This window comes from Cyclopterus lumpus, chromosome 6 (genome assembly GCF_009769545.1).
Source record: "Cyclopterus lumpus isolate fCycLum1 chromosome 6, fCycLum1.pri, whole genome shotgun sequence".
NCBI classification, from domain to species: Eukaryota; Metazoa; Chordata; class Actinopteri; order Perciformes; family Cyclopteridae; genus Cyclopterus; species Cyclopterus lumpus.
In genome coordinates this window covers 3336742-3355652 of record NC_046971.1, presented here as the reverse complement: position 1 = coordinate 3355652, position 18911 = coordinate 3336742, and the positions used below count along the sequence as shown (strand labels likewise).

The window sequence follows — 18911 nt, the reverse complement described above, 5'->3', positions numbered from 1 at the left end:
TGCTGCTTCCGTTACTTAATGAGTCCCAAATGCAAATCGCAAAAGCAACTAAATTGTTTATTTAATTAAGATCAAACAAGACAGGAATGAAGTTTCACTCTTGGCCAGAACAACATTCATATGAAGTATTTAATCATTTATGGTTTAATTAATAAAGTAAAGAGAGGTTTTAAAAGATGTGTGAAATGCTAACATTTATTGTGCATAAACATCTACAACGTGGAACAGATTTAAAATCAAAGTTTTCAAGTGTGCTTGTTTATTCGTCTATTTACTGTTATGACGTATGGCGATGATGAAGATGACATTTCACAGGTGACACACACACACACACATTAGTAGGTGTTCTTGGAGGCGTGGTCCATGATCGCCATCAGAGCCAACCAGGTCTCCGTGGCGGTGGGGATGATCTGATTGGCCGGCAGGATGAAGCCGTAGCGGCCGGTGTCCCTGAGCTCGAAGGTGTAGGAGTACTTGATGCCCTGGTTGTAGGTCCAGTCGATGGTGCCGCCGCTCGCTTGATCTACGGGGGGGAAACGGGGGCGCCGTTTAGGGGGGTTTATGTGTAGAAACGGCAGCCGTGAGGGATGATTCTTATATATATATTTTTTTTTTTTGTAGGCCAACCTACATTTTGGATTATTGCAGCAAAAATAAAGTCTTTGGCTAACAATGTTCATGATACTCTGCAAGTTTTGCTTTTTACAAATTAACAGACTTTCATGAGTTTTTTTAAAGCATCAATACATTCGTTTAAAAATTTTTTTTAAACCCATTGAAAAATGCTGACTCATTCCTGTTTCACGGCATTAGTCGTCGTGAACATCCATATTCCTTCACGTACAACTGTCGTTCTCAACAATCTGTAGAGAAACCGTCTTTCTCGCCAGGAGACCACCTTTGTTTATCGTGTTAAAAAACGAGTCACTTTAACGTTATGTAGTCACGGTTCTCCCGCGGTCATTTTAACCCAAACGATGACCCGTTTCCAGCCTAAAATAAGGAGATTTCTTCCCTAAACCTACCTACGAATCTCCCGGTGGTTTCCTAAACCCTAACCAGGTTGTTTTTGGTAGAAACTGAGATGTTTCCTGGAGGTTTATTTTGAAAAGACTGAATGCGTGTAAAAACGAGTCACATAACTTTAACGTTGTGTAGTCACGGTTCTCCCGCGGTCATTTTAACCCAAACAATGACCTTTTTCCAGCCTAAAATAAGGAGATTTCTTCCCTAAACCTACTTACGAATCTCCCGATGGTTTCCTAAACCCTAACCAGGTAGTTTTTGGTAGAAACTGAGATGTTTCCTGGAGGTTTATTTTGAAAAGACTGAATGCGTGTAAAAACGAGTCACGTAACTTTAACGTTGTGTAGTCACGGTTCTCCCGCAGTCATTTTAACCCAAACAATGACCTTTTTCCAGCCTAAAATAAGGAGATTTCTTCCCTAAACCTACCTACGAATCTCCCGATGGTTTCCTAAACCCTAACCAGGTTGTTTTTGGTAGTTTCCTGGAGGTTTATTTTGAAAAGACTGAATGCGTGTCGTGAGTTTTTCTTCAGAGGTCATATGTACGATCAGTCGTTGACTCACAGATGGTGTTGATGATGCTGCCGTATCGGTACCGGGTGCCGTACAGAGAGGCCAGGTCCGTGATGGCCTTCTTAGCCAGATTGTGCTGCGGGGAAGAAAGGACCACAATCACGTTTTATGGTTTTGTCGTGTTGATCTTGAAGAATAGTTCAAATAAATAGATCTGGGTAAAAGAGTGGTTACCAGCTCAGTCTGGTCCTTGACTGGAGTCCTGGTGTAACCGTAGGGGTACAGCAGCATCTGGGAGTAGGAGTGGATGGAGACGAAGGCCTGGATGTTACCGTGGGTCTTCACGAAGTTCACAATGGACTGGACCTCGGACTCGGAGTGAGCCCTGGGTCCGCGGTAGGTCTCGGAGCAGGGGTTGCTGCTGGCGCCAGGTCCTGCACGGAGACCGTTTCAGAGGAATAAATACCATCCTGGGATACTAACACTCGTGATGCACAAACATGACATAAACCTTTAAACCTTCTTTGTAGGAATTAAACATGTGGTACATTTGGATCATCTAGTGGGAGTATCAAGCCTTGAATGCCACTAAAAAAGTAATATTAAATACAAATTGAATTTCTTTTTTATAATTAAATAAAAATTCGTAAATCTATGAGAAAAACTTGAATATTATCTCAGATAAGAGTTGCAAATATACAAGACAATGAATAAAATGTGCAATACTATAAAGACATAAATTCACTAGAGGAAAAAGTCGTGGAGTGCAAAGCTGTACAACGACTTTTGGTTTGAATGACGTGGTGCATTTCAAGGCACAACTGCTTTACCTCCAAAGCCAGCATCCCAGTTCCTGTTTGGGTCGACTCCCGCACACCTGGATCCGGGGTTGGGCTTCCTGGTCTTACGCCACATCCGGTTCTGGAAGCATCGGAGTAGCTCATCACAATGTGTCGTTTTTAAACCACTGCACAACGTTAGTTACGTCATCATCTAACTATTGATCTATTAGCATCGCCAGTTCCAGTCGCTACGCCGACGGGGTCGAGGTAACGCGTGAACTTACCGACGTCTAAAAGAAATCTCACAACACACTCATCGCTCGATTCACGACGACTTTGGGACCAAGAACACGGGTCAAGAAAAGCCTCAAGAAGCCTTTAAAATAAAGTACCAACAATATCTGAATGTGGCTGAAAATCCTTCCTAAAATCAATCAGTAAAGAGACTCACTGAGTTGTGAGAGTAGTAGAAGCCATCGGGGTTCGTCACGATCTCCACGAAGATGTCCATCTTGTTGAGGATGGCGGTGAGAGCCGGGTCGCGGCCGTAATTGCTCACAATCTACTCGCAGGGGAACGGTATTTAGTGTGGTAGAAGAAGAAGAAGAAGAAGAAGGAGAAGAAGGGAGAAGAAGAAAAATAATAAGAAGAAGAAGGAGAAGAAGAGGAAGAAGGAAAAAGAAGAAAAAGAAGAAGGAGGAGGAAGAAGAAGAAGAAGAAAGGAGGAGAAGAAGTAGAAAAAAGAAGGAGGAAAAGAAGAAGGAGAACAAGAAGATGTAGAACAAGAAGAAGCTGTGTAGACAGAGACGGAACATCTACGACGATGGGAGAAATTGTTTAACGAACCTTTTTGGCGAACCACGTGCCGCTGGCCTGAGTGACCCACTCTCTGGAATGGATGCCGGTGTCGATCCAGATGGCGGGTCGGCCGGTTCCACCGGTGCTGAACTACGGGAGAGGAACGAGTAGCAGAAGAACCTTTTGTTGTCGTTATTTAACGTTTTGATTGTTGTCAGCGTTGGTTCAAATCTCCTCATTTCGATCAACATGTCCGCGACTTCGTGAAGAACTACGGTTTGTTCCATTCGTTGGTCGTTCATTCATTTTGTATTTTGAGTTTGTTTTTTGTTGTTGTTGTTGTTTACCTTGAGCACATTCAGGGCACGGCCCTCGTAGCTCTGCCCGATAACGATCTTGCTGACCAGGTCAGGGTTCTCAGCCACCAACATGTCCTGGAAGCTGTAGATCTGAACCCAAGACACACTATTATTATTATTAGTGGCAGGAATATTGACTTAAAGTCCCTTTTTTTATAAGTCTCTCTCGGGGTACGTGGCCTTTAAAAAGTACAATAAACGTAGTTGCTGTGGATTGAAGGGGTTTCTGGGTACTGACCTCGCTGATGGTGTGGTACCTGGAGAAGTCAAAGCTGTCTGTGTTCCTGGGCTCGGCCACGCGAGCGGTGGACTCCATCTCCTCCTGCTCCTCGTCCAGCATCGTCTGTCAGGAGGAAACCACGCGACGCGTTAGCTTGCGCGAAAACCTACCGAAGCGCTCGAGACCCCGGATTTGTTGGATCGTGTTTTCGCAGGTCTCGCGTATACCTGCAGGTCTTCGATCATGATCCGGTAGTCCATGTTCAGGCTCTCCAGGTGACTCTTGAAGGACTGCAGGCTGTGGAAGGGAACCCTGACGTCCACGGGGGTCTCCACGTCCGTCACCCCCCTCCAGAAGTCCAGCTGGAAGAAGAACACAGGTGGCGTGCAACGTATTTAAATCCTCGGAAACCATCTAGAATAAGCGTTCGGGGGGGGGGGGGGGGGGGGGGGGGAGGTCCGATGACTGACCTCGAACTCGACCATGTCCTCCAGGTCCTTGATGAGGGACAGCTGGACTTCATCCTTTGCAGAGATGCGAATCACCTGATGACTGAAATAAAAAAAAAGAACAAGTTATTGCACAACTGTTGCAATACATTATATAGGCGCTGCCTTTCTGCACCCCCCTACGTACCCTACGAACGTCTCCTTGGCGAGAGCGGCCACCAGCAGCGCGGCGAGTGCGAACAACCCCCTCATTGTCCTGACGTGGCGGCGTTAACCTGGCGGGGGGAACGAAACAGGCTTTTATGAGCCCCGCGCACCCGGGGGGGGGGGGGGGGGGTTCACGTGTCCCAAAACCCACGACCTCGCTCGAGGTGAGGGCGGTTGCGTGTTTCAACGGCTGGTGCCTTTCACACACCGGCCTGTTGGAGATAGCAGAAGCCCAGTTGCATCATGGGTTGTTTTGCAAAGAAGCAAAAAGTGGCAAAACCTCACATTGAAGAAGCTAGAAAGCCCGAGAATATTTCATGTATTGTATATATAAAGTAGTCCTTTTTTAGGATTTCACCAATTCTTTACTTTAACAAACAAACATGATCAATTTCCATGAGATTAATCCTCAAGACAGAAATCTGTATTCTCCGAGGGAATCTTTTACTTTACACTTTGATCAATTGGATGACAAATACATACTTTTAAATAAGAATATTTTAAATAAATACTTTTCTCACCTTTAAAGTTAGACCAAAACAAAATTACTTTAAATAAAGCATGGTTCCTTCATATGCATTAGTTGCTGGTATCAAACAGAATTAATGTGCCACATCAGATAACTCATCGACTCATATAAAGTCATTGGGTCCGATAAAATCTAACTAGACCACATATTGGTATATTTGTCTCAGTGTCCTCTGAGGCAGTACGTCAATGTTTCCATTGTATGTATGTATATATATGTTTATATATGTATATATACATATAAATATCCATATATAGATATATGCAAATATAAATATATACATTTATATTTTACTTTCATTTTGTTTTAAGGATGTTTTTTGAATGAAATAAATAAATGTGTTTTTATCTCAGCACTATATTTTTGTCATTGTGTCAAAATTCTGAGAATATCTACAGTTTCTAAGAAAGATGAAAGAAAAAAAAAGAAGAAGAAGATTAAAAAACCACGATAAAAAAAAGGGCCTAAATTCTGTTGACGCGCTCGATGCTGGAGCAGAAGCACCGACATCCAGCGGCGGCTTCAGCTTCAGCTTCCTCTCTGTTTCCTGACCGCAAGCAGCAAGAACTGAAGCCAGCTGTTGTGAGACGTGTACTGTAAAGTCCAGATATGAGTGCAACAATTTCACATCTGGTGTGTGTTTAAAATAAAAAAATGTGCCTCCTCCTGTTAAATAAGTCACATTTAAACATGCATTTAGTTATTGAGAATGCTTCAACTTTGAGCAGTGGACAAGAATAAAAAACATCTTAATTCTTTCCTCATATCGATTCCTTCCTATGCCCTTATCAGAAAATATTCCCCACGCACACCTGAGCACGCCTTTAAAGCCAGCTAGGGCTCACGTGATGGAGGACGTTGAGGACGACCCGTCGCCATTAGTCGCTAATTCCAGAATATGCGAGTCCGTGTTATGCAACACAGCTGATAAGGACGTCAGAGAGGAAAAGTAAAGAGACAGAAGCCCAGACAAGAGTCAGCGGTGGAAAACACCTGCGGGAGGGTTTCTGATTCACAGGAGACTTACGGTAAAGCAGACCAGGTGTCGGTCCACATCCGGGTGGCCCTCTGAAGCGCCCTCGAGCTCCTAGCTGCTGAGTTCAGGCCTCACTGAGGGAGTCGGCTTAAAACTCAGACGGAGTCGCTCTTTGTCACCATGAAACAGCTTTTTGAGAACTTCCTTTTTCTGCTGAAATATTTGCTAAATGGGACACACACAATTGTATGTATATATCACCTCACTATATTTTGTGAGCCAAGATGTTGATGTATGTAGTAAGATGGAGCCATCATTACCCCCAACCAGGAGTGAAGCCAGGAGTGAAGCCAAGACTGAAGCGCCTTAACGCTGCATTCTCTCTACTGACCACCAGGGGGCGACTCCTCTGGTTGTATAGAAGTCTATGCTTCATGTGTTAAAGCTGCATTCTCTCTCCTGACCACCAGGGGGCGACTCCTCTGGTTGTATAGAAGTCTATGCTTCATGTGTTAAAGCTGCATTCTCTCTCCTGTCCACCAGGGGTCGACTCCTCTGGTTGTATAGAAGTCTACGCTTCATGTGTTAAAGCTGCATTCTCTCTCCTGACCACCAGGGGGCGACTCCTCTGGTTGTATAGAAGTCTACGCTTCATGTGTTAAAGCTGCATTCTCTCTCCTGACCACCAGGGGGCGACTCCTCTGGTTGTATAGAAGTCTATATAAATGACTCTACTTCTCTTGATTTATTCCCTCAGTAAACATTGTAAACATTAGTTTTTGGTCTCAATCTCTAGTTTAAAGTCTTCTTCAATACAGCGTGATGTTCATTTTGAGTCAAACAGACCATAAAGCAGGGTATGTTTTAGGGCGGGGCTACAAGGTGATTGACAGGTCTCTACAAAGGCGTTGTCCCGTCTGGGAGTTGACGAAACTCAAGGCTTCAAAAATGTGGTCGACAAAAACCAATGGAGACGACGTCCACTTCTTAACTTCAATCCAATTAAATGTATTTGTTTAACACAACAACAACAACAACAACAACAACAAATTGGCTTCAGAAGACTTTATAATCTGCACACAACATCTTCAACATAACAACATAATAATAATAATAATGTAATAACAACATCTTCAACATAACAACATAATAATAATAATAATAATGTAATAACAACATCTTCAACATAACAACATAATAATAATGTAATAACACCATCCTCTGTCCTTGGAGCCTTTGGAAGAGGACAAACTCCCCCAAAACACCTTTAGGAAATTACCAACAATACATATTAGTGAATAGTGTAATTCACAGTATAAAACACAATTATTCAAAAACACATTTACAGAACATAAATCATCATACTGTAAAACACAACGACATTTGTGCAGTTTACATTGTAAAGATGTTTTACAGTAAAGGTACTGTAAACAGGAAGCTGCAGAAAACTACATTAAAATGTTTTGGTGCCACCTCTCGACCAGACTCAAGGTGTGAAGGCCATCTTTTTTGTAACAACCAAATCAAATATTAAAGGTCAGACGAAAGGTCAAAATGATGACACTGTTGCAGCCCTCACTGTGTGGCTCAAGCTGATAGGGTGGGGGGGGGGGGGGGGGTATTTTTAGACATCATATCCATCGTTGTTCAGTGTAACTATGGAAGCCTTTTTGATCTTCAAATACCTTCTTCTACACATTCAAGGCTGCAGGTCACGGCATCCCGATGAGGTTCAATCAAGTTTATATATGCGGTCCTGACCCGTCAGGGTGTGCCGGTGTGGTTTCAGAGGAGGTCAGCAGCAGTTCACAGTTGGTAACCACATCGCTTCCCGTCACCGCGGCAACGCCGCAGCTGTTTGACAAGAAATTACGAAACATCAGATCACAAAAAAAAAAATGTGTGTACTGCAAAAAAAATGTGTTTTTAAAACAGACACATTTATTGAAATATTTTTCTCTCTTTTAAAAAAAATTGTATTTATATATTTCATCAAATCAACGTCATGACAAGGACAATAAAAAGGAAACACTGAAGTAGATAAAACAGTAATTATTGAATCAGTAGCTCACTGGTTTAATCTCTCAAAACGGTCCAAACACAGTCAAATCCTTTGTGTGACATGAAAACGCCCCTTCTGCTCTCCAATTGGTCAGTACGACCATCGCCCATTTTCTCTATTCCTATTGGTTGATGGTCGATATGAAGATCTATAATAGCGGAAGTGCCCCCCCCCCCCCCCCCCCTCCCCTTTGAAGTCAATGAAAAGTGAACGGGACCTCCAAAGGGAGAGCAGCGTCAAGCTCGACAGAGGATACCGGAAGTAAGGAAACGGTCACTTCAAAGTAAAGGACAAAAGAAAAACGCAGACTGTCTATATCTATGTATATATATATATATACATAGATAAATAAGTTACTGTGTGGATGTATGTATATACATATATATAGATGGATATATATATATATATATAGATAGAAAGATAGATAGATAGATAAATAGATAGATATGTAGGTAGTAAGGTTAAACCTTGTGAACACACGTCTTATTTTGAAAGCCCTGACCGGAAACCCTTGAGGTAAATCTTTTTAACTCGATGCTCGATGCTTCGCAGGACCTCCGAGGAAAAGGACAAACCCCGGAGAGTGAACCGGGGCGGTGGTAGTGTCTCTCCGGTCCGTTTTCAGGCACTTTTTTTGGGGTGTTTTTTTTTGACAGTTGTTTCATTGGCGGCTCATCCGGTCGCTTCGTCTCCGCCGAGTGAACTTCGCTCCCACGGACAACAACCATGGAGATAGAGAAGGAAGTAAAGAAGGTAAGCTTCCCCCCACTCCTCCTCCTCCTCCCCCCCCTCCTCCTCCTGCAGTGTACCGGGTCCCTCGGACTGACCCGCCCTGAGAAGGTGTGCCGAGTCACCGGGCAGGTGGCGAGAAAAGTTGCAGGAGCACCGACAGACTCTCCAAAACTATTTTCCCTTTTCACCAAAAGTGACTTCCTCTTTTTGGTTCCCACCTAAAAAAAAAAAAAAAAAAAATTAAATTAAATTAAAAAAAGAAAAAGAAGCGAATCTGCGTTTGAATTTTGCACAATTATTGCGTCACTCTGCGTTTCGACAACACTCACGAGGCTCTCAGTTGAATGCGTTCCGTTGACAAGTTCAGGCGTAAATATTGCGCACATTTTACGCAAGAAAGGTGCAAAAAAAAAAGTTGTTTCGCCAAAGAGTTGATGTTAAAAAATTAGTGCTTATGCGACACGTGACTTCATGTATTATTATTCATAAAGGTACGCTTTTAAGCACGTTTATATACATTTCAGGGAGGTTTTCAAATGTAATTTGCTACACGAAACATGTTATTTTTTTGGTTTAAATAAGCTTGCGTTTGTCGAACGTATGTTTTATTAATTTAAAGACCAGATAGTGCATTTTAGATGGCCATCATATGATGCATTCTTTGGATGTCTGCACATATCTACTTATGACCCAGAGGTCGTCTGCAGTGTGACTAATTAGACATGTGCTTTAAAAAAAAAATAATAACCAAGAGGATCCAACACACATAACCAGTAGCCCTTCAGTGTGTGTGTGTGTGTGTGTGTGTGGGGAGGGGGGGGGGGTCAGTATCCTTCCAGATGTTGTTCACTTCACTTCATCAGGGTCATTAAACAGATGCTGAGACCTGTTGACTCCATTAAAACTCCTCTGTGCTGTAAACTGGGTCCTGAGCATCTGGATGACCCGGATCGGGTTTTTAATCCCCGGAGGAGAGAAGTCCCCCCCCCCCCCCCCCCCCCCCCCAAATACAACAACTGTAATTATCGTCAAACTGTAGCAAAGCAACCTCTGCGTTTAGGTAACGTTACGCTCAATTAAACTCACGCTGGCTTCCAAAAGGAAACAAAAGAAGGCCGAGGTAACGAGGAGCGACAGTGAGCAGGCTGTGTGCCCGGCGGGAAGTCATCTTCATCTTCCTCGTCGTCATCATCATCATCGTCACTGCAGTTCAGTTCAATTGAAGTTGTTTCTGTTTCTGGTGAACGTTGTTGTTGTTGTTGTTAGATTTGATTATTCAGAGTTTCTCTGTTGGATTGTGGGACTTTTCTCTGGCAAGACGATGTTAAGTAAAGTTTTAACAACAAACTGACGGCTGCTTTTTTTAATGTAAAGAAAAAGCCGTTTGTAACTCTGCTGCTGAAGATACTGCAGACGACTCAAACAACAGTCCAGCTTTCGGCCTCTTATTATTATTATTATTATTATTATTATTATTATTATTATTATTATTATTACTGCAGAAACAGGAAGTCTTGGTCGCACGGCGGCCGGTTGAAATGAAAGCGTCCTCCGTGGCGGCTGACTGTACAATACAAACAAACGCATGAAAAGATGACTCATCGGACTGGAAAAGTGTCATGTCCGAACAACACACACACACACACACACACACACACACACACACACTCCTGCGTGACTGTGTTTTCCTGCCTGACTGCACACATAGAGGAAAAGCTGGCACCGAAGACACTCCAAGCAGTAAACACACACTAACACACGCACACACACACACACACTAACACACGCGCACACACACACACACTAACACACGCACACACACGCACACACACACACACACACACACACAATGGCCATTCCTCCTCACTCGGCCCGGGGGCCAAACATTCAGACGCAAGTAGCACTTAAATCCCAAACACTTCATTTTTTTTTTTTTGCACTTGAGGGTGAATTAATATCATTTCATTATTATTTATATATATTCAAACTCGTTTCTCCTCCTCCAAGAAAAACTTTGAGGAACTTTATTATTTTGAAGTTACATTTTTAAAGTTTTGCTACAAGAGTACATTTAGAGTAAAGAAACGTTTTTAAATGTAATCTCACTCAGTTTGGTGCAGATTGGTTTAGAGCTAAAGAATGATTTTATTTTTTTTAAGGGTTACGATCAATAAAGAAATGAAGTGACACATAAATAGCCTCCCTAGGATGAAAGTGTTATTAAACAGGATTATATGAAGGAGGAGGAAAGAGTCTCGCTCCTCTTTTTCGAGGTGTCGTAGAAAAAGAGAAACATTCCTCAGCACTGAGCGTCTTTTTGGGTATTAAAAAACAAGCCGTCTGTCTCTGTGCTGAGGCTCCTCCACCGGCGTCCAACAGTTGACCATATAAGGTCATGAACGGTGGCCGTGAGCATCGAGGAGGATGCAGGAGAGGAGAGAAGAGCAGCCAGAAAACAAACTGGAGGGCATCAAACTCCTGGAAACACAAAGGAAATGGGGCTCAGATTAATATTTCTATATATGCAAAAGAAACGAGTCCTCTGAACCCCAAAAAGACGACTTTAATACGGTGCTTTCCCCCCAAAAAAACTAAGGTCATATTGTCAAAAATGATAATTTTCCTTACTTTTTGTTGCCTCTATAGTATTCAGTTCATTTCCTACTCCGGGGTGGCCAAACATTTGCCTGTTTTTAAATGTTTAATGCTGTTTAAATGTTTAAGATGAACTAGAATGAGCATATTTCTAAGGCTTCATACACTGTATTTGGAGTTTAAAACATATTTAATTAATTACAATTAAATTCAGGAGCAACTGATACAGAAGTAAAGAACTGTACTATACATGTACTATATATATATATATATATATATATATATATATATATATATATATATACATACTACTGTTCAGTAGTGTTGCATTGGACTTTAAATAGTAAATATTATTTTTCATGTTATCTTTTCTGGTCAAGAAACACTGTCAATGTTTTTATTTATTTAAATATATATGCATGTCACTCATAAGCTCCCTCTTTCTGCAGATGACCCTGGGTCACGAGTTCGGTGCCGGGGCGGCCTGCTTGAAGTGCAAGGACAAGTGCGAAGGCTTCGAGCTTCACTTCTGGAGGTTTGTACGGCATCGAACCGCCGGACAGAAACAACCGTTTCTAGACTAGAGGCTTCTGGGTAATTCAGGGGCACAATACGGGTGATTGCCTCTGCAAACACCAGTTATTACGTAGAGTACGTTGCTATATTAAGGGCCATTTTAGGTAAAAACATGTAAATGTATTAAAGTAAAATAGAAAACTAAAGTGGTATATTTACCAGAGGGAGACATATCACCTCTCTCTCTCTCTCTCTCTCTCTCTCTCTCGTCCCTCCCCCTTAACAAACTGAGGACATAACTCACTATTACTGCTTCTTAAACTGCTTCTCCCCCTTCACACCGTTACCACGGTAACGACGAGGCGTTCAGAATAATGTTCTTCTCAACAGGGTTTCTTTGTTTTTTTTAATCTCTTATTTAGAGGCGTAAAGTTGCTCAAGTCTCTCAATTCCTCCAAACTTCTCTTTTTATTTGAGTTTAAAAAAAAAAAAAGTTTTTAATCTTTCATGCATTTTTATTAAATGTTTTTCACCGTAAAATAGCCACTTTTAATATCAAGAGTTATTTTATTTGTCGTAACTCCCCACTGTGTAAGTGTAGTATAAGAGCAGAGAGGGGGTTGTTTTTTAAACAACAACAACAACAACAACAATGGACGGCGGCCCTCTCACGTCTTTTCCACGTATAGTTTGAGACTTTCCTCGACTCCAAAATACTTTAAAAAACAATATGAAAACTATGCTGCGTGTTCATAATAGTAATATTAAACTGGAGTTCCAGACCTCTGGTGAAGCTTCGGAGCTGGTTTAACATTAAAATGCCTAAAAAACTAAAACTCAACCGTTTTGTTCGACCTCGGGGACGCACACTTTGAGTTTTGGTGACCAACACATAACTATAATTATAAATAACTATAAGTATAAATACATATAATCAGTATAATCAGCAGGGCCCCTTTAACATCCCCAGAATGAAAGGAAAGGACTTCACTGGAAGAAATTATGTTTGTCAGTTAATATGCACGCTTTCTTTTCGTGTGTGTGTGTGTGTGTGTGTGTGTGTGTGTGTGTGTGTGTGTGTGTGTGTGTGTGTGTGTGTGTGTGTGTGTGTGTGTGTGTGTGTGTGTGTGTGTGTGTGTGTGTGTGTGTGTGTGTGTGTGTGTGTGTGTGTGTGTGTGTGTGTGTGTGTGTGTGTGTGTGTGTGTGTGTGTGTGTGTGTGTGTGTGTGTGTGTGTGTGTGTGTGTGTGTGTGTGTGTGTGTGTGTGTGTGTGTGTGTGTGTGTGTGTGTGTGTGTGTGTGTGTGTGTGTGTGTGTGTGTGTGTGTGTGTGTGTGTGTGTGTGTGTGTGCGCGGAGATATGAAATAAAATAACTGGGCTTAACCAGCTGCTCAGGGATCTGTGGGCGTGCCGCAGCATGCGGTCGTAAAATGATGTCATCGCTCCTGCAAATATGAAGCCGGTCGTGTCGAGGCACGTGGACGGAGAGAATATCGGAAGATTAGTTTAATCTTTAATCGTGTGTGTGTGTGTAGTCCCACACTGAACCATATATAATAATTCACGTATTAAAGACCACTTATCTGCATCAAACAATCTCTCACACTAAAACACGTTGACCATAAATGTAAAATCTTCTTCTTCTTCTTCTTCTTCTTCGCCAAGAAAAATCTGCCGTAACTGTAAATGCGGCCTCACGGAGCACAACGTGCAGATGAACTCCGAGGAGAACAAGAAGGTGGGCAAGCTGTTCGAGGACACCAAGTACACCGGCCTCATCGCCAAGCTGAAGACGGACGGCATCCCCAGCTACAGCGGCAGCATGGTGACCATCACGCTGCCCAGCTCCGGCACCGCCTACGCGGTGGCTCCGCCTTCGGCCGGCGCTGGTGTTGCGCAGCCTGCCGGGGGCGCTGCAGGGCCGGCACCCAGCGGCCCTCGGGGTCAGGGTCAGGGTCAGGCTCAAGGTCAGGCTTGGGGTCAGGGCCAGCCTCAGGGTCAGGGTCAAGGTCAGGCGTGGGGTCAGGGCCAGCCTCAGGGTCAGGCTCAAGGTCAGGCGTGGGGTCAGGGCCAGCCTCAGGGTCAGGGTCAAGGTCAGGCGTGGGGCCAGGCTCAGGGTCAGGCTCAAGGTCAGGCTTGGGGTCAGCCTCAGGGTCAGGCTCAAGGTCAGGCGTGGGGTCAGCCTCAGGGTCAGGCTCAAGGTCAGGCTTGGGGTCAGGGCCAGCCTCAGGGTCAGACTCAAGGTCAGGCGTGGGGTCAGCCTCAGGGTCAGGCTCAAGGTCAGGCTTGGGGTCAGGCTCAGGTACCGGCCAGCCTCACACCCGTCGGGGTCAACAGAGTGCCGGTTGCCGTCGGCGCCACGTCGGCCAATCTGGTGCCGGTCTCCAAAGATGTGCCGATGAAGTCCGTCACCTACGAGTGGGCGCCGCCGGTCGCCAATAAGTATCTGGTAAGAGTTCAAACTGCTCGTGAAGAGGATTCATTTGTGTGTGTGTGTGTGTATATTGAGATAATATTTTATAGTATAGTTTCCTAAGACACCAGCTCTCACCAGAAGGTCTTGTTTAGTCTAGCTCTGTATCTGTGGGACTTGTTTTGCATGTCTTTCTCACCACGAGCCTCCGTTTCAAAGCTCCTCCCCCTCTCTCTCCGTTCACTCTCGTCGCCTCCGTTCTTCCCCGCGATCCGTCTTTTTATTCACGAGCCCGGTTCTTCCCCCGGTTCTCCCCCCTCTGACCTCCCCCAGGCGGTGCGTTACATCGAGCTGCTCCCGCCGGAGAAGCGCCCGGTGGCCGGCACCGAGGGCGCCGCCTACCGCCGGCAGCAGATGGCCCGCCAGCTGCCCGAGCACGACCAGGACCCGTCCAGGTGCCACGAGCTGAGCCCCGCCGAGGTCAAGCTGATGGAGCAGTTCGTCCGCAAGTACAAGGACGAGGCCCTCGGGGTCGGAGACGTCGTGCTGCCCGAAGAGATGGCGCTGGCTCAGGCCGGAGGGGCCGGCGTCGGCGCACCCGGTGCCAGAGGGGCAGGGTTCGGACCGGGAACCGGGGCCGCTGCCGGTTCTGGCCCAGGAGCTGCAGGCGCCGCTGCGGGGCCCACGGCTGGGGCAGGAGGTGGCGCTGGCTCGGGACCCGGAGCGGCGGGTAGAGGGGTCGGAGCTGGTGGTGCTGGACCACTTTCGGGGCCCGGGACCGGACCACCTGCTGCCGGAGCCATGGGGACCGCTGGCGCTGCCGGAGCCATGGCCGTCCCCGGAGCTCAGCAAGCTGGACCCCCACAGCGGGCCTTTGTAAGCACTCTCCCTCCTGCACACTTACACCGGGTCGGCTTCCAGACCAGAATATTTGGTTTGACTTATTATCTTCGTATTAAGTGATAGAAATATGGCAAAATGCAAATGAACTGTATAAAAACGTAATAATATATGTTTTCACTTCACTTAAAGCAAACGACGACGTCTTGGAGTAACTTTTAATCACATTAGAATTCATTTTAAAATAAATTAAATCATTTATAATGTATGATTATTGCTATGACTCATAACGAACATTTACGAGGGCTGACGCCAGAGTGTGGCTCAGGTTCATCCTCGAGTTCCCACAATGCATCAGTGTCGGTAATGATTAAACGGGCCACCGGGTGGCGCCAGGAGACCAACTCTTGGCTCCTTCAGGCCTTTTGAAGTCTGAAGATGTTTTTATTTTTTATTTTTTTTAATCCATTGTGCCGTCTTTCTGCGTGAGCTTTTTTTTTTTTTTTTTTTTTTTTAATCCTCCGTCACACTCAAGAGGTCAAGAGGTCACAAGGTTAAAATGGCCGCTTGTCGGTGGGATCAAACGAGTCCTTCTTCACTTTGAAATGGACTCAAAGAGAAGGACCTTAACTTATGGGCTGTTTACAGACATAAAACTAATCACTTATTAATGGAAATTGAACGCCCACCCGTTGATGTACTGACGGCCTTCTCTTCCCCCCCCCCCCCCCTCCCTCCCCCCCTCCCAGTCGTGCCACCACTGCCAGCGGCCGATGCGCGTGGGCGAGCCGGCCGTCTACGCCGAGCGGGCCGGCTACGATAAGATGTGGCACCCGGCGTGCTTCGTGTGCTGCACCTGCGAAGAGCTGCTGGTGGACATGATCTACTTCTGGAAGAAGGGGAAGCTGTTCTGTGGGCGCCACTACGGAGACAGCGAGAAGCCGCGCTGCGGAGGCTGTGATGAGGTGAGGGGGGGTTAGTTGTTGTTGTTGTTGTTGTTGTTGATGTTTGTTTTTTTTGTAAGTTATTAGCATTTTTCTTTTTGATGCCTGAGCTTTTCTGTAGTTTTTAAATTAAATTATATTATATTTTACTTTATTCTTCTTGACGCAGCAGCAAAACATTTTTTTTTTTACAAATACAATCAAATAAAATAGCATATTGGGGCATATTGCATTTAAGAATTTAAATAATAAAGAAAAATGTATAAAATGAAAGTGTATACGTTGTCTCTAAAGTATAAAGTGACAGCGGTGCACGGTTTATTGGTTTATTGATGATCAATTTGAGGAGGATTTGTCCAGAGGTGATTTATTATAAAGTCTAATTCAGGGGTCCGTGTCACATGACCTACATTCAGGGGTCCCCTGTCACATGACCTACATTCAGGGGTCCCTGTCACATGACCTACATTCAGGGGTCCCCTGTCACATGACCTACATTTAGGGGTCCTTGTCACATGACCTACATTCAGGGGTCTGTGTCACATGACCTACATTCAGGGGTCCCCTGTCACATGACCTACATTCAGGGGTCCCTGTCACATGACCTACATTCAGGGGTCCGTGTCACATGACCTACATTTAGGGGTCCTTGTCACATGACCTACATTTAGGGGTCCTTGTCACATGACCTACATTTAGGGGTTCTTGTCACATGACCTACATTCAGGGGTCTGTGTCACATGACCTACATTCAGGGGTCCCTGTCACATGACCTACACTCAGGGGTCCGTGTCACATGACCTACATTTAGGGGTCCTTGTCACATGACCTACATTCAGGGGTCTGTGTCACACGACCTACATTCAGGGGTCCCTGTCACATGACCTACATTCAGGGGTCCCCTGTCACATGACCTACATTCAGGGGTCCCTGTCACATGACCTACATTCAGGGGTCCCTGTCACATGACCTACATTCCCTGTCTGTCCACAGCTGATCTTCAGTAACGAGTACACCCAGGCCGAGGGCCAGAACTGGCATCTGAAGCACTTCTGCTGCTTCGACTGCGACTGCGTCCTCGCCGGAGAGACGTACGTGATGGAGAGCGACAAGCCGGTGTGCCAGCCGTGCTACATGGAGAGCTACGCCGTGGTGAGGCTTTCTGGTCTTCTTAGTGTGTGTGTGTGTGTGTGTGTGTGTGTGTGTGTGTGTGTGTGGTTTAGTCTGACCAAATAGAAGCAGGATATACTGCATGTATCATGAGGAGCATTTCTAATGGTAGATGGGCAGAAATGAATAGTGGAAAGAAAAAATAAACTTGAGGCTCTTGAAATTAGGATTTTTTTAATATATATATGATTCGTACAGTAAACTATCGTAAATATTTCTATAAATCGCACACGTCGAACAAACGGAGCCAAAAGTCGATTTTAAACACGATTTTATCCGACATAATCCAACTTGAAGCCTCAGTTTATACTTTTCATTCGGATTGTTTCAAAGGTTATTTCAGTATTTAAAGGTCAGCCGGGTCACGAAAGGAAATTGTTGGCAAATAATGCCCCAAAAGTCACTTTCCACCAGAATTAGAGGGGTTTTTTTTAGACTTGAATCGGGTTTAAAGGAAAACACTTTTTTCTGTAAACAATCCACACCAATATTTGATAGATATTTTTTTTTTTTTTATCACATGGGAGTTTATGTGCACGAGCAAAAATGTCTAAACGGAAAGCTTGAATAACATGAAAATGAAGTCGACTATTTGCCCTGACATCATCTTCATCTTCATCTTCATCATGTCCTCCGTCGTCCCAGAAATGCGCCGCCTGCCAGAAGCCGGTGGAGCCCGAGGCCCAGAGGGTTTCCTACGGCGAGCACCACTGGCACGCCGAGCCGCGGTGCTTCAAGTGCTCCGGCTGCTCCACGTGCCTGGTGGGCCAGCGCTTCATGGCCCAGCAGGGCTCCCTGTTCTGCTCCGTGGAGTGCAAGAAGAAAACGGCGGCGTGAAGAACGACTCATCCAGAGACCCCCCCAAAAAAAAGCCCAAAAACTTTAAAATCAGTCCTCTTCTTTCACGTGTTGCCTTTCTTCTTACTGATGAGATTACCTTTGTTTGTTTGTTTTTAAATATTAAATCTGTGTCTTTAATGGCATCGGTGCTGTTCTACTCCTCTGGAACCAACTGTTGATTTAATATGCCACTTTTTTTTTTACTGCTTCATCCATGCAAAAACAAAAACAAACATAAAACTACTGAGACTCTCCTCTTTAAGACAGGTTTGGGGTTGCTTTGCTTCCACTGTATTCCAGACCAAACGGAAATAAAATCATATTCATGATCATAGTGACAATCCAGTCTGTGGTAGTATTCAACTTCCTGAATGAGATTTTGAATCTGACAACAATACATTTGTGGTTTTGTTGCACTTGATCCAATGAGGTGTGTGGTGGTACACCTGTAACAGGTAGATGAACAAAAAGGTCTAATAATGTGGATTATTGCACCATATTGGCACCGGTTTTCATTACCCAACTCACCATGACATCGAATTAGTGGGAGCCCTGAGCTTGTTTATCTGCAACGAGTCGGTGCCTTCTCGGGGTGACGGGAGACAACGACACCCGACGAGTGTTTGTTATGTTCGGTCTGCTCCGTAACAAACTCCGTAACTTAGTTTCCGTCGCTGTCGTTTTCCAAAGACGTTTTTTATTTTACTAATTTTCTCTCGCTTGTGGGTTAGCTATAGCTCGCTAGCTTGTTTAGCTCCTCCCACTCTAGCTCCGAACATTCTCTTCGATGCGCAATGTGTTGTAGCTCCTCCCACTCCAGCTCTGAACATTCTATTTCTTGTGACGTGATGAACATTCTACTTCATGAAATGGCTTTGATCTGTCCTGATGCTGCAGTAGAAAAAAAAAAGCTATATTTGAAGCCAACTGCTCCTGAAGA

At 44.6% G+C, this 18911-nt stretch overlaps 2 protein-coding genes across 2 annotated transcripts; one reads left to right on the top strand and one right to left on the bottom strand.

Moving 5' to 3' along the window:
- Window positions 1–36: 36 nt before the first annotated feature.
- LOC117732177 (carboxypeptidase A1-like) lies at window positions 37–6002 on the bottom strand. Its single transcript, XM_034534914.1, has 12 exons — window positions 5913–6002; window positions 4337–4424; window positions 4171–4252; window positions 3928–4062; window positions 3719–3823; window positions 3469–3570; window positions 3170–3271; window positions 2775–2885; window positions 2372–2462; window positions 1776–1975; window positions 1593–1677; window positions 37–523 (listed from the first exon to the last, which is right to left on the bottom strand). Exons 2-12 carry the CDS (start codon window positions 4399–4401, stop codon window positions 336–338), a joined length of 1266 nt encoding a protein of 421 aa, XP_034390805.1. The 5' UTR covers window positions 4402–4424; window positions 5913–6002; the 3' UTR covers window positions 37–335.
- Window positions 6003–8435: 2433 nt separating this feature from the next.
- Window positions 8436–18312, top strand: tes (testis derived transcript (3 LIM domains)). Its single transcript, XM_034535615.1, has 7 exons — window positions 8436–8676; window positions 11700–11785; window positions 13430–14213; window positions 14511–15053; window positions 15767–15982; window positions 16955–17113; window positions 17777–18312. Exons 1-7 carry the CDS (start codon window positions 8650–8652, stop codon window positions 17966–17968), a joined length of 2007 nt encoding a protein of 668 aa, XP_034391506.1. The 5' UTR covers window positions 8436–8649; the 3' UTR covers window positions 17969–18312.
- The last annotated feature ends 599 nt before the right edge of the window (window positions 18313–18911 follow it).

What these genes read in the sequence shown, in the direction of transcription:
- LOC117732177 (XM_034534914.1), bottom strand. Translation starts at nt 4,401, where the DNA reads ATGAGGGGGTTGTTCGCACTCGCCGCGCTGCTGGTGGCCGCTCTCGCC. An exon ending in GTGCCCTGAATGTGCTCAAG is followed by an intron (nt 3,272 to 3,468) that starts GTAAACAACAAC and finishes CCTCTCCCGTAG; the next exon opens with TTCAGCACCGGTGGAACCGG. An exon ending in CAGCATCATCAACACCATCT is followed by an intron (nt 524 to 1,592) that starts GTGAGTCAACGA and finishes TCCCCCCCGTAG; the next exon opens with ATCAAGCGAGCGGCGGCACC.
- tes (XM_034535615.1), top strand. Translation starts at nt 8,650, where the DNA reads ATGGAGATAGAGAAGGAAGTAAAGAAG. An exon ending in TTCGAGCTTCACTTCTGGAG is followed by an intron (nt 11,786 to 13,429) that starts GTTTGTACGGCA and finishes TTCTTCGCCAAG; the next exon opens with AAAAATCTGCCGTAACTGTA. An exon ending in ACATGGAGAGCTACGCCGTG is followed by an intron (nt 17,114 to 17,776) that starts GTGAGGCTTTCT and finishes CCGTCGTCCCAG; the next exon opens with AAATGCGCCGCCTGCCAGAA.